The 12825-nt window shown below is 66.3% G+C and overlaps 4 protein-coding genes across 4 annotated transcripts; 1 reads left to right on the top strand and 3 right to left on the bottom strand.

Annotated features, from left to right (window-relative positions):
• Positions 1-819: 819 nt before the first annotated feature.
• On the bottom strand, positions 820-2511 carry PFL1_05589 (uncharacterized protein; the record flags this gene model as incomplete). The annotated part of the gene is made up of 1 exon (XM_007883124.1): positions 820-2511. One exon carries the CDS (start codon positions 2509-2511, stop codon positions 820-822), a length of 1692 nt encoding a protein of 563 aa, XP_007881315.1.
• Positions 2512-3788: 1277 nt separating this feature from the next.
• On the bottom strand, positions 3789-6086 carry PFL1_05588 (uncharacterized protein; the record flags this gene model as incomplete). Its single annotated transcript, XM_007883123.1, has 4 exons — positions 3789-3930; positions 4059-4298; positions 4403-5346; positions 5496-6086. 4 exons carry the CDS (start codon positions 6084-6086, stop codon positions 3789-3791), a joined length of 1917 nt encoding a protein of 638 aa, XP_007881314.1.
• A 541-nt stretch (positions 6087-6627) lies between these two features.
• On the bottom strand, positions 6628-8013 carry PFL1_05587 (uncharacterized protein; the record flags this gene model as incomplete). Its single annotated transcript, XM_007883122.1, has 1 exon — positions 6628-8013. The coding sequence occupies one exon, from the start codon at positions 8011-8013 to the stop codon at positions 6628-6630; it is 1386 nt and encodes a 461-aa protein (XP_007881313.1).
• Positions 8014-8385: 372 nt separating this feature from the next.
• On the top strand, positions 8386-10383 carry PFL1_05586 (uncharacterized protein; the record flags this gene model as incomplete). The annotated part of the gene is made up of 1 exon (XM_007883121.1): positions 8386-10383. The coding sequence occupies one exon, from the start codon at positions 8386-8388 to the stop codon at positions 10381-10383; it is 1998 nt and encodes a 665-aa protein (XP_007881312.1).
• Between the last annotated feature and the right edge of the window lie 2442 nt (positions 10384-12825).

Raw genomic sequence — 12825 nt, 5'->3', positions numbered from 1 at the left:
GGGGGGGGGACGGGGACGGGGGAGAGTCTGGCGATGTAATGGCAGCGCACCTTGACTCTTGTCGCCCCGCGGCCTTATATCGCTTGAGGATCGCACAAGGGGAGCTGTACAGGCCTCGTCGCTTTGCTCGACAATGGGAAGGATGCAGCGCAGGACCGGAGCCGTCGCCACAGCTACAAGTGAAGACCAGCGGCTGCGTCCACGGAGGTCCTACGCGGCATAAGCTCCACTCAGGTCTTGCATTAGGTTCGGCGGAGGTGCGTGTCGAGCTTCTTGGCTTCACCCCCGCTTCAAGCTCCGTCGACTTGGTGTTATTGTCAGCCCGTTCTGAACCCGATCCTATTCAGGCAAGGAGCGGGGCCCAACCGCAGCGTTGCAGCTAGGCGTCGATCATGGAGCACCACTAAGGGGCCTTGCTAGGCCGAGGTGTGTACCCCTGATCCCGCTACTGCTTGCTCCTCGATCCACCTGCGATGGCACCAGCTGCCACCGCCGCAGGATGGTCCGACCGGCCTCGCCCGGTTCGGAGTCCTTGGCGACGGCTCATCGCGCGGCATGAAAAGCACAAGGAGCAGTGCGCGCCGGCGTCGAGAACATGTGTGCATCACCGGAAGTCGCAGAGGCATGCCGTGCTGGTCGCGACCTGGCGCCGTGTGGCCCCAAGGGCGGGGTTGCATGGCTATGTATGTATCAAGCAAGCTCGTCCGGTCGACGCGGTCGTCATGGGGCCCCGCCGGTCTCGAGCAGCGAGGTGGTCAGGTCAGGGGCGGACTGGGTAAACAAAATCATGGCGGGTATCGATGCACGGGTAGCGCGCGACTAGTGGGCCGCAACGATGGGCTGAGCACCAACTGGCGCTGCTGTCGGCGTGCCGACGTCGACCGGGGCGGGTGCAGCCGCCGTGGGGTTAGCGCCCTCCGCCGTCGCCTTGACCGCTCGCCCGCTTGTCCGTTCGTCCTCGGCGGGCTTGTGACGGATCCTACGCCAGAGCTCCTTTGTCTTGTCATTGATGCCGATCCGCCGCTGCCTGCCGTTCGCCCCCGACGGCGACTCGGGCATGGCCTCTCCTGCCTCATCCTCGGTCTCCGACGGATCGGCAGCGGCAGCGGCAGCGCCGACGGGTTCCGGTGCGTTGGTGTCGAGCCCGGAGACGGCGGCAGAGGACGCTGGAGCCGAGGACACAGGGGAGGCGCTGCTGGACGACGACGTGAGCAGCGTCACGGTGAGGATGGCGGTGAGGCCATCGACGGCGATGTCGTGGTTGACGCCCTGCTGGCCGGGCGGCATGAGTCCCGCGACGTACTCGACGCTGGTCCGGTACCGCTTGCCAAAGAAGCTGGTGACGGTGTCGCGTTCGGCCTGGCTCTGCTCGACGAGCTCGTCGCGTCCGATGTTGTAGCCGTCGGGCACGATCATGTGCTTCCTCGCCACGTTCTGCTCCTTGCTCGTGGCGAGGAACCAGGCGCCGGTGCCCTGCTGCTGCCACGCGCGGAAGTGGTTGCCCCCCACCAGGCTCTCGATGCACGTGCCGAACAGGTGGTCGAGGGGCGTGTAGACCTTGCGGAAGAGCCACTCCTCGTCCCTCCATCCGCGAGGGTCGAGCCACGCCTTTTGCGCGCCGCCCGAGTGAAGGCCGAGGCACTCCTTGTCGAAGTCGAGCGAGCGCATGTACGACTGCAGGCCCTTTTTGGTGAGGATCTCGGGGGACGAGAGCGCGCTGACGATGACGTTGAGCGGCTCGTGCTCGCCGTCGCCGACGAGGTCGAAAGAGGTACCGCCATAGAGGCGCGGATCGACGAAGCCTTGGCCCACGACGGGCGCCACGACCTGGTCGACGCCAGTGACCGAGGGCGGCGCGATGAAGCGCACCGTCGTCTGGCGGCCGTGGGTGGCCTTGGTCACCTTGTCCACCAGGTCCGGTGGAACTTCGGAGGATGTAGGCAGCACTGCGTCGGCCGTAGCCGTCCCGGTGGCAGCGGGCAGTGGCTGTGGCTGTGGGCTGACTGCAAAGACGGCGGGGTCGTCCTGAAGCTGCGGATCGTCTTCATCCTCGAGGCCCAGCCTTCTCCCCCTTTCGTCAGTCGGGAGTTCGGCGAGCTGGAGGCCGGTGGCGTTGGCGGTGGCGGTGGCGGTGGCGGCGGAGGCGACCGCACTATCAGTTCCTGCGCTCGCTGATCGAAGCCCGGTGGTATCGACCTGAGCCTCGACGCTGGACGCGCCCCCCTGCGCGTGCGACCTGGCAGCCGCCAGACCTTGGCTGCGCGTCAGCGTCGAAGCCACCCAAGCGTCGACCTCAGCACCCGTCGGTCCGCTGGAGGCTCCCTGGGCGGCCTTTTGCACCGCAACGCGGTCCTTGCGGGATCCAAGGTAGGGCGAGACGGAGAGGGACTTGGGGATCTTCCACTGCGGCATTGCGAGCACGCGGCGGGGTTTGGCCGGGGCTGCCTCTGCAGCGGCAGCCGCTTCCAGCTCCACGGTGGCTGTGGCGGTGGCGGTGGCAGTGACGCTCATCGACTCTGTGCGGCGTGGCGTGTTCGTCGGGGAGGGATCAGATGACAGGACAGTAGTGACACGGACTCGTGCGTGCCAAGGTGGCCTCAGAGGAGTCGGCGAGGCATCTTATGTACTCGTCCGTCTTGCCCCTGCGAGCGGCAAGAGGATCCTGCAAGTCCCTGGCAAGTCTTGCTCGTAAGTTGCGCGACAGCAACAGGGGCTGGTCGGAAGAGCTTGAGCATCGATCGGTCGGTCGCTGCACTTTCTCAGAGGGCATCGCAGGGGGCTTGGAGCTTGCTTGGCGGCCGTCGAGAGCATGCGGTTGCGGTCCAAAGACCGCCCGGGGGAAGGAAGCATCGCGTAGCGAGCCGCATCGGCGCCGCCGCCGCTCGCGCTGCAGCCATACGATGTGATGATACCGTGCAGATAGCCAGCGGCCTTGTGCTGTTCTCGGCACAGCATCGTTAGGCTTGAACGTGCCCGCCTGCCCTTGCCCAGAGATGCCGAAAGAGCAACATCTGCCTGCCTGTGCACCAGCGATGGGCAAGGGTGAGGGCCGAAGTAGCACGATACGGGACTAGCAAGAAGTGACGGCGAAGCGAGCCTCAATTTGGCCCCCTGTCTTCGACTGGCTCGCCTTGGGCTGACGGTATCGAGCCAGCGAAGGGGGGTATCGATGTACGGTGTGAGCGGCGGCTGCGAGGAGATCGGCATCGTGCATGCGTCTCTGTATCGCTCCTTGTCAGATGGGACTGAGGCAAGAGAGAAGGGTGAAAAGCTTGCCGTGTCGAGATAGAGGGAGAACATCGCGTTCGGGAGCCAGCATCTGAGCGCTCGAGGCGCGGGGGCCCAGAGCGAGAAAGCGGGGTCGGCTACAAGCTCCGCCTGCACACGTGCCGCTCAGGGGCTCTCCGACACGTTCCCGAAGATCTTCTCGACAGGTAGCGAGCATGCTTACCGCCTTGCTGCAGGGCCTCTAAACCCATACCCCAGCGTCCATTTTCCGATCCGCCCCGAGACGTTGACCGTCTGGTGGGTGGGTACAAGACGCTCTTTTGGACAAGGTCAGATATCGGACGACCTGTCTGCCTCATTCGCCCCTCGCCCTGCGCCGCGCCGTGCCTTACCAGTCGTGAGTCTGCCGGGAGCCGTTCCCCAAACTGTGACAATCGCTGCCAAGGCACACATGGTCCATTCTCATTGCTCTTTTTCAGTACAGGGTCACTGCACCCTGTCCCGCCCGTCGATCGGGCCCTAGCCTGATGGCGCACTGAAGCACCATACTCAAGAGGCACTTACTCGACCGTTGTGGCGAACTGCGGCGTAAAGATGGGCAGCGGGTGTGCCTCGGTGTTGAAGACCCACTTGTCGAGCGGCAGCAGCGACTGGTCCGAGAAGAGCAGGTAGAGGTACTTGAGCGTCTCGGACAGCCAGAACCTGCGACAGCGGTGCGATGAGGTGCGATGCGGGAAGAAGGTGGTGGGCGTCGATGTGAGCAATGCGGTGGTCCTCTTCCTCTGCGGCGGTCGCTCGGGCGCCGCCCTATGCCAGCAGTCCGGACTCACGTCTCCATGCGGTCCTGCTGCTGCGGCGTGTCGGCATCGACGTCGTCGATGCTGGCAAAGCCGCCAGACTCGACCTTGCAGTGCTTGACAAACGCCTCGAAAATCTGCCAGCCCCACTCGCGGTAGATTTCGTCGCCCGTCAGGTGGAAGGCGATGAAGAGGCTCTCGACGGTCTCGGGCCGCAGGATGTTGCGCGCGTCGATCAGCGGGTTTGCCTTGCCCTCGAACGACGGCGGCGGCCTGGTGGACGACAACAGACAGACCAGCGAGGATCGTCGGGGTCAGTCGGCTTGGCAGGCACGTCTTCCCGCCCGTCGGCACTTCATCGCGCCGCGCATACTCACTTCTTGATGTACCAGTCCTCGCCGTGCTCGATCTCGGCCGGAGTGCGGAAGAAGACGATCTCGGGAGCGAGACCGGTCTTGGTCTTCTGGTAGGTGTCGACGCAGGTGCGGACGAGCTCGTGGCCCAGCCGCCAGTCCTCGACCTCGACGGCGTCGGCCGTCGCCCCGACCTCGATGGGGGCCACCAGCGGGCTGCTCGACTGCAGGGACGGCGTGGATCCGTGCGCTTCGGACGCGGACACGGCGCCGAGCATCATGGCCCCTCCGAGGAAGCAGACGAGGTGGTCCTGCTTGGGGACGAGCTGCATCATCGGCTTGCCGTCCTGGCCGCGGCGCGGCGACAGCTCGGCCGTGATCATGAGCGGCGGCTCCGAGTGCACCGACGTCTTGACGAGGATCGTCTTGATGCCAAAGACGGCCGAGTCGTACATGGCCTTGTAGACGTGCTCGGTGCGGTTGGTCTGGAGCCACTGCTTGACCAGGTACTCGTAATACGAGTCTCCGCGCGACCCGAGGCGGATGTCGGACATGTAGAAGTGGCCCGTGTGCGGGTTGAGGAAGATGGGGAGGAGCGTGTAGAACTGGGGCACCTGGAGGCTCTGCCTGCGAGCGACGTGCATCGGCTGCTCGGCGAGCCTCCAGTAGAAGCGGTCGTCGAGCAGGTGGGCGAGGTACTTGAACTCGAGCTGCAGCGTCGTGGCCTCGGCGAGGCTGCTGGCGTTGTTGTTGTCGGCGTCGGCGAACGCCTCGCCCGTCTGCAGGTCGACCTCGCGCAGCGGGACGCCGCTCTTTGTCTGGAACGCGGGCACCAGGCGCTCTGCGAGCCCGGCAGCCTTGCTGAGGAAGAGCTCGGCATCCTCCTCGCTGGCGGTGATGGCCGGGTTCGGAGGGTCGCGGATCAGCGCCGAGGCCGAGAGCAGGCCGCCCAGCGTCCTGATGGTCGTCTGCAGAGTGGGTTTGGGCGGGTCAGGGCAAGGCGGGGCAGAACGGGGCGGAACGGGAGAAGGCCGGGGGCCGTTCAAAAGTCAGCAACAAGAAGGGGCCTCGACGCTGCAGTGTCTTTCCCGATCTGGGCTCGTCGGCCGCTACACACCTCAAAGACGTTGAGGCGCCCCTCGATGTTCCAGTCGAGCTCGTCCCGCACCCAGTCTCTGGCTCTGCGGTACTCGTCCGCCAGGCCGAGGAGGATGATGGTGTCGAGGCTGTCGACGATCGTGTAGCCGATGCCCTTGCCCGGCTTGCCGGAGAGGTTGCTGCCGCTCTTGCTGAGCGGGTGGTACTCGTCGTAGCCCCAGGCGTTGTCGCGGTAGGCGGACCAGGAGTGGACAAAGGCGTCGAGGACGGCGGCCTGCCTCTCGACGTCGGCGGCCCGGATGGGCTGCTGGGGCAGCGGCCGTCGCGGCGGCAGCTTGTCATCGAGCACCGTCTTCCTGGGAGCCTGGTAGGGCTTGAAGTCGTCGAGGACCTTGTAGGGCTTGGGGCTGGCCGTGGCCGCGGACGGAGCGCCGTTGCCCGCCGGCGACAAGTAGCCGTAGGCGGCATAAGCGAAGCAGGCGGCGGCGATGGAGGCTAGCACAAGGCGGATGGTGCGGCGGACGCGGCCGTCACTGCTGGCCTTGGCGTTGGCAGCAGTCGAGCGGCGGGCGGCGGCACTGTCGTCGGTGGCGGAAGCGCTGGCACCCATGCTCGTCGACGTTGTCGCGCCGGAAGCCGTCTGCCTGGCCCGCATGCTGGCCGTCTCGGGCAGTCGGGCTACGAACGACCGCGGAAAGCGTCGACGGCGTTCAGGGAGCGATGAGTGGGGACGGAATGATGAGCGCAAACCCCCCTTTGGACGATGGCAGCAGTCTGGGCAATAGGGCTGGTGGCGATGCTGGAAGGAGGGGACGGAGGCCTGACTTCGGGAGAACGTAACGCCGTGGGCGGTGACTGGAGTCTTTAGTAGTGGGTGTGGGTGTGGGTGTGTGTTCCGCGTGCGGCGGTCCCAACTCGGAAACCCCTCTTTGGCTTCCTTTTCTTCTTGGCGCGCACAGATCACCGCCGACGTGGTCGGCTGGCGACCTCGATCGCAAAGGTAGGGTTCACCATCTCGACTCGACGCTCTGCGCCACACACATCCGCCATGTTCGCTCGCGCTTTCCATCGGGCGCAACGCTGATCCGGCCAACAGCCGCTTGGGCTGCCTCTCCGCTCGCAGGCGGCGGGCGGCGGGTGGCGGGCGGCAATCATTCCTCGTCCATGGCATCTGCCTCGTCGCGCTCCGCTTCGGTCGCACCGTCGCCTGCCGGCCACTGTCCAGCCTCCGCTCTTGAAGGCCCTGTCTGCTGCACCTCCTGATCCTGCTGCTGGTCTTGATCCTGGCCGTCGTTCTGCTGCCCCTGCTCCCTCTCCTGCGCCTGATTGGCCGTCTTCTGTCGCCTTCTGACCTCCTTTCGGATGGACTTCTCCGCCCGTCGCAGCAGCAGCTCCCCCTCGGGCAGTTCTGCAGCGGGGCGCGGTCCTCGGCGTCGCCTGGAGGCTGGCACTGTCACCTCTGTCCTGGCTTGAGCGTGCTGTGCCAGAGGGACGTCTTCATCGCCCGAGCTGCCGGCCTGCGATGCGGTGGCCCTCTCCTTGCCCTTGCCCTGGTCCTTGCGCCGTCCCTTGCTCTTGCCCTTGTCCCGCGTCGCCGTCCTGCTCCCTTCTGCCGCGGCTCGCGCTGTGGCCGTGGGTCTGGCCAGGGAGGCGAGATCGCCTGGCAGTCCGCCTCGGCGCACGTCGAGCGGCAGCCGCTCGTTGTCGGTCGGGTCGTAGATGGGCGCAAAGTGGAGGCGTGCCGAGCTCGTCGACGACCTGGTCGTTGGGTGTCGGCCCCGGCGCTGATGCGACTGAAGGTCAGAGGCCGACGGGTCGGTGTGCATGCCGAGGACCGGGGACGAGGACGAGGACGAGGCGGAGCTGATTTCGGTCGGGCGGAGGGGTCGCAGGGCATGCCGCTGGCCGTCGGGCCTGCTGGCGTCGTACTCGTCCCTGAGCACAATCTCTGTTCCGATCAGGTGGGCGCGCTGGCCGCGCAGGATGGTGTTGCCGACTTTGAGCAAGGGCGACGCCGTGTCGAGGCCGGTGATGGAAAACATCCTGCCTGCGCCCAGCACGCCCTTCTGACGTGCGGTCGTCGGTGGTGCGGGCGGCGCCTTGGTCGGCGGGGCCGATGCCGAGCCTTGTGGTGCCGACCCCTGCTTCGCTGCGGCCGCAGCTCCTGAGGTGCTCATTGGGGCTGAGGCTTGTTTCGAGGGACGCGCAGCAGGGCCGCCGCCGCCGGTGCCAGGGCTCTTTGCATCGGCGGTCGCGGCCCCACTGGCGAAACCGAGGAGGGCCTTTTTGGCGGTCCTTTCGGTTCCAAGATCGAGGGTGACGAGCTCCGTCTCTTCTGTAAATGACCACTGCGAGGACGCATCGCTGTCCTGGTCGTCGTCGTCGGCGGCGGCGGTGGCGTCGTGTGGAGCTTGGGCCGGGGTGCAAGGCTTGTTTGGATGGAACTGGTCGTTGGGGACGCGCGTCCAAGACGGGTCGATGATGGGACGCTGGAGCAGCGGGAGCGAGGCGCTGGACGACGTGCCTGCGGTGGTCATGGTGGCCATCGAGCTGTGGCGAGAGATGATGGAGGAGGAGGAGGGTGAGGAGGAGGAGGAGGAGGAGGAGGAAAGAAGGCATCGCCAGCGAGAGGAAGGCCGAAAGGGGGTCCGAGCGGCTGGCAGTCAAACAGTGTTTCTCCTCCACCAGCGCGCGCAGCCTCCAACGACGAAAAAGACGGCGGCCAAAGCACACACGCAGGAAGGGTCAGACGCGCGTCGTGTTGATTGCAGGCCCTCTCTGCCCGCCCCACCCCACCCTCACCACCTCAGCCACCTTCACGACGACGACCACGACATCGCGCTGCACTCTTCCACCGGCCAACTATCAGTGCAGTCGTCCCCCACGTCTTCCCCGCTGCCCCATCGAACATGAGCCAAGATGCTCCCGCCGACGCATCGTCGACCAGCACCACGGGCGGCCAGGTAACGCAGCCGCCTCTACCAAGCCACAGCGCCTCGACCTCCTCCGCTGTTGCTGCTCCCACTGCTGCTTCCACTGCTGCTGCTGCCTCTGCTGCTGCTGCCTCTGCTGCTGCCGCTGCTCCCACTGCTGCTGCTGCTGCTGCTACCACCGCGGCTGCCTCCACGACGACGGCGGCCGACGATGAGCCCGCCCACACCGCCCTGCCGGACCCCTCCCTCCCGGCGCCTGCCCTGGCCGAGGAGGAAGTCGGCTTCACCGCCGCCGACCTCATCGCCCGACAGGCCCGCCTCGAGGCCGAGGCCACCGACGCCATCCCCTTCCGCTTCGACACCTGCACCCACTCCATGGGCTACATCCGCCAGCCCGCCTACGCCTGCAAGACCTGCGGCGGCGGCGGCGTATGCGCAGCGTGCAGCGTCGCCTGCCACTCTGACCACGACCTCGTCGAGCTCTTCAACAAGCGCAACTTTCGCTGCGACTGCGGCACCCCCAACCTCTACCGCACCCGCCAGCCAAACTCTTGCCACCGCAAGGTGGCCATCGACGAGCAGCTCGAATACCCTCCGGCATCCCTCCCCTGCACCCTGCGCAAGCCCGGCTTCGACCCGCAGAACGAGGCCAACCGGTACAACCACAACTACGACGGCGCGTTCTGCTACTGCCTCCGCGGCCAGACCTACGACCCGGAAAAGGAGGACGAGACCATGTTCCAGTGCCTCGTCTGCGAAGAGTGGCTCCACGAGAGCTGCACCTCGCTGCGCCCGCCCCGCCGCCGCGACCCGCCGTCGGCTGCGGGCAAGGAGAGGCAACACGACGACAGCGAGCCGCCACTGATCGACCACGACCTCTTTGACCTGATGATCTGCGACGCCTGCGTGCGTCGGGACGGCAACGAGATGCTGCGTTCCTACGCCGGCTCGCGCGGCTGGTTGCTCCTCTTGCCGTCGCAGCAATGCCAGGGCGCCATGACCGCCTGGGACGGCATCCCCAGCATCCGCGTGCCCACCGACCACGCAAAGGCCAAGCCGCACCCCGCCGCTGTGGAGGGGTCCACGTCGTCTGGAAGCGCAGCGCGAGCTGTCAAAGGCGACGACGGCAGCCTGCAGCCTGCAGCAGACGAGCCCAGTTGGCAGCTCTTTGGCCTCAGGTTGGACGCCGAGGCATCCGACGGCGTCAAGGCAGATGAGACAGATGCTCCGGGCGAGGAGGCGGCCACACAGACGCGCCAAGGCTGTGCCGACGGCGCGGAAGGGCTGCAGGCAGCCGTGGCTCCAGAGGCCGGGACAGACGGTCCTCCGCCGCAAGGTACGTCGCTCGACAAGAGAAAGGCTGAACAGGCCCTGTCCGACCCGGTGGCCGGCGGAGACACCGAGGCTGCTGCCAAAAAGGTCAAGACGGATCCTGAAGTAGAACCCGTCGAGGCGGCGACGGCCACCGGGTGCAACCGGCCGCGCACCATCCCGCTGCTCGAGAAAGTGCCCGCCTCGATAGTAGACGAATGGGAGCCCGCGCTGGCCAAAGACTCCGCCGCCGCCGCCGTCGAGGGCGGGGCGGCGGGCCCGCAGCAGAGGTACGACATCTTCCTCGCCGAAGACTTCCGCGAGCGCATCTGCCGGTGCGCCGATTGCCTGGCGGCGTGGGATTCGCTGCCGTTTGTGCTCGAGGCCGAAGCGACGTACGCGCCGCCGTCGGACCACGAGGGGTCTCTGCGCGCCGCCGACGACGACGCGGCGTCGGTCACGTCGTCGACGTATGACCTGGGCATGGCGGCGCTGCGGACCATGCCGCGCGAAAAGATGCTCAACTCGCTCCAGGCCTATGCCACGTTCCGCGACGCGCTCTGGGAGCACCTCCGGCCGTTTGCGGGATCGGGCAAGGCGGTGAGCGAGGAGGACGTCCGGGCCTTTTTCCGCAACCGGCTCAAGCACGGCGAGCAGCAGTAGAGACGTGCGGGGGAGTTGGCTGGCCATGTTGGGATGCGACAGATGGACGACAAGGCGGCGGGACAGCTGCGGAGCCACCGATACGAGCATCGGTACACAGGCAGCTGGACGCCGATGCGGGTTGACGCACGCGACGGCGATCAATATCCCGTGCACGAGCACGTCTTCTTTCCATTCGACACGACAACAAGGCCGCGACGACTTGCGGCCTGCCTGGCCTGGCCTGGCAAGACTCGAGGGCGGGCGGGCGCGAGCGGCGTCCCCCCTCCCGGGACGGCTTTTCAGGCCCGAATAAAGCCTTCTACGCCGCCACACAGCAGCCCGCGGAGCACAGAGGGGAAGCCAAGCCGGGCCGCTTCTCGGTCGGGCCTAGCCTGAGCGCGAGCCTTGGCCCCACAATGGCGCGGCGCGGATAAGGATGGCCTGCGACGGGTACGGCTTTCCGGCGGATGCTCTGGGCGCGCACGTACTCGCTGCTTAGGTAGCCTTTTCGGCCTTGTTTTCGCTGGCCTAGCCTTGATGCTCTTCTGCGCTTGCGACGGTCCTCGAGGGCCGTTGCACCTGATCAACGCTCTATCTGTTGACATAACCGGCAGATGGTGAGCGGTGGCCATCTACCCACCCACCCACACTCCCGCTCTCGGCAGGTCGAGGTATGGAACGAGACTGGACCCACGGCGCGGGCCGAGACCAGGTCGAGGTCCGAGGGCACGAGACAAGGGTTCCGTGGGCATCTCGGGCAGGGCGGTCAAGCAGCACCGAACAAGGTAAGCTGAGCAGCCGAGTCGGCTGCAAGAGAGAGAAGGCTAGGCCAGCTTTCTCTTCTCTGACAAGCCGTCGCCTTGGCTCAATTGTATTGCGAAGCATCGAGGTCATTCACTCTGAAGGCTGCCGACCGCCGTCACCAGCAGTTGGCTTGCTTCGGCGGACTGGACCCGAGGCCGAAAGCCCCCGGTCAGCTGCTTGTCTGACCTGAGGAAAGCGGCCTGCCGTGCTGAGCGGCAGGCCAGCCGACTGCCGACGGAGATGGCGCGGCCCACCAGACAAGCAGCAGAGCATCCAGTCAGCAGCAGCGAGAGAGAGGGCGAGGCCACACCGTGCGCAGTACCTCGGCGCTGCAGAGGAGAGAGATCGTCCGCGCACCGGCCACAACGCCCGTCGGGCCATGCTATGGTGTTGCAAGGATTGGATTGCTACGGCGGCGAGACCGGGGCGGGAGCCAAGAGGAAGGGGGCACCCCGAGCCGCCAAGAACCGTCATCCACAACGACACCGGGCAAGGGCCTGGCCAAGCATCTCGCTGAGCGCCTGGTGAAAATAGAAACAACAGGGCGGCCAGAGGCTGGGGAGTTTGGGCGGTGGGGTCCACGACGGAGATCGTCATCAAGCAAGGCTCGTGGCAGGCCTAGCCTGCTCGCCCTCCTGGCGGCGGCCCGCGACGGGGCGGGCATGGTGGGACCAGGGCGAAGCTAGCCAAACCGCGCCGCGCCGTGCCGCCGCTGCTGGCGGCTGATTGGTGGTGGGGGGGAAGGGGGGCTCTGATTCCATCGGATCGCATTTGCCGTGGCGGCAGACGGAGGTACCAGCAGGTAGGGCCAGGCAGGGCAATGATCGCAGCATGATCCTAGGCCTCTTCTGTTGCCGGGCCCCGAGCTGGAGGGGCCGCTCTCTCCTCACCTTGTCGCTCGTCTTCTCTTCTGCATCGTCGCCAGCCACCACCATCGCCACCGACACCGACACCACCACCATCGTCGCCTCCCGTATCGCGACCATCCGTCGCCCTATCCGCCAGCCAGCCAGCGAAGAAGACGCAGCGGTACCACAACACGAGCAGCCTACAGAGCCTAATCAGCCAGTTCGGCGGCCATTTTCTCAGGTGCAGACTCCGCCTGCTTCTGCCTTGTGCCCTGCTTGCTCGTTCTTTTTCCAGCGAGCGACGCACATCACATCGCAGCAGCAGCGCCAGGCAGGCAGGCAAGGCAGGCGAGCCAGACCAGAGGGTAACTAGGCCGGTCCCTGCTGTCCGCACCGCATCGCGCATTCGCCTTTCTGCGCGTCGGCCCGTAACCCTGGCCTGGCCTGCTTGCTTGCTTCGGTCGCAGCCCGCCAGCTCGAGAGCAAGAGAAAATCACAAGAGGCAGGCCAGAGAGGGGCGACCAGCGGCCGGCAGCTTACCTCCGAGCCAAATCTCCTCGACTCGGCGCAAAGGGGGGGGGGCCTTCTTGCTTGCTTTGTGTCCGATTCGCAGCCTAACTGCCTGCAACACCGCCTGCTCAACACCGTACCCCGGCGGATCTCCCTCCACTCCCTCTCTTCCTCTCTCTCTCTCTCTCTCTCTCTCTCCTCTCTCTCTCTCTCCTCCTCCCTCCTCCTCCTCTCGTCCGTACGTACCGACCGTCCGTACCCGTCCGTCCTACCTACCTACCTACCACCACCACCACCA

The sequence above is a fragment of the Pseudozyma flocculosa genome, assembly GCF_000417875.1.
Source record: "Pseudozyma flocculosa PF-1 unplaced genomic scaffold scaffold00020, whole genome shotgun sequence".
Lineage (NCBI taxonomy): Eukaryota > Fungi > Basidiomycota > Ustilaginomycetes > Ustilaginales > Ustilaginaceae > Pseudozyma > Pseudozyma flocculosa.
Note: the sequence above shows the minus strand (reverse complement) of the source record. Positions and strands in the feature narration are given on the sequence as shown.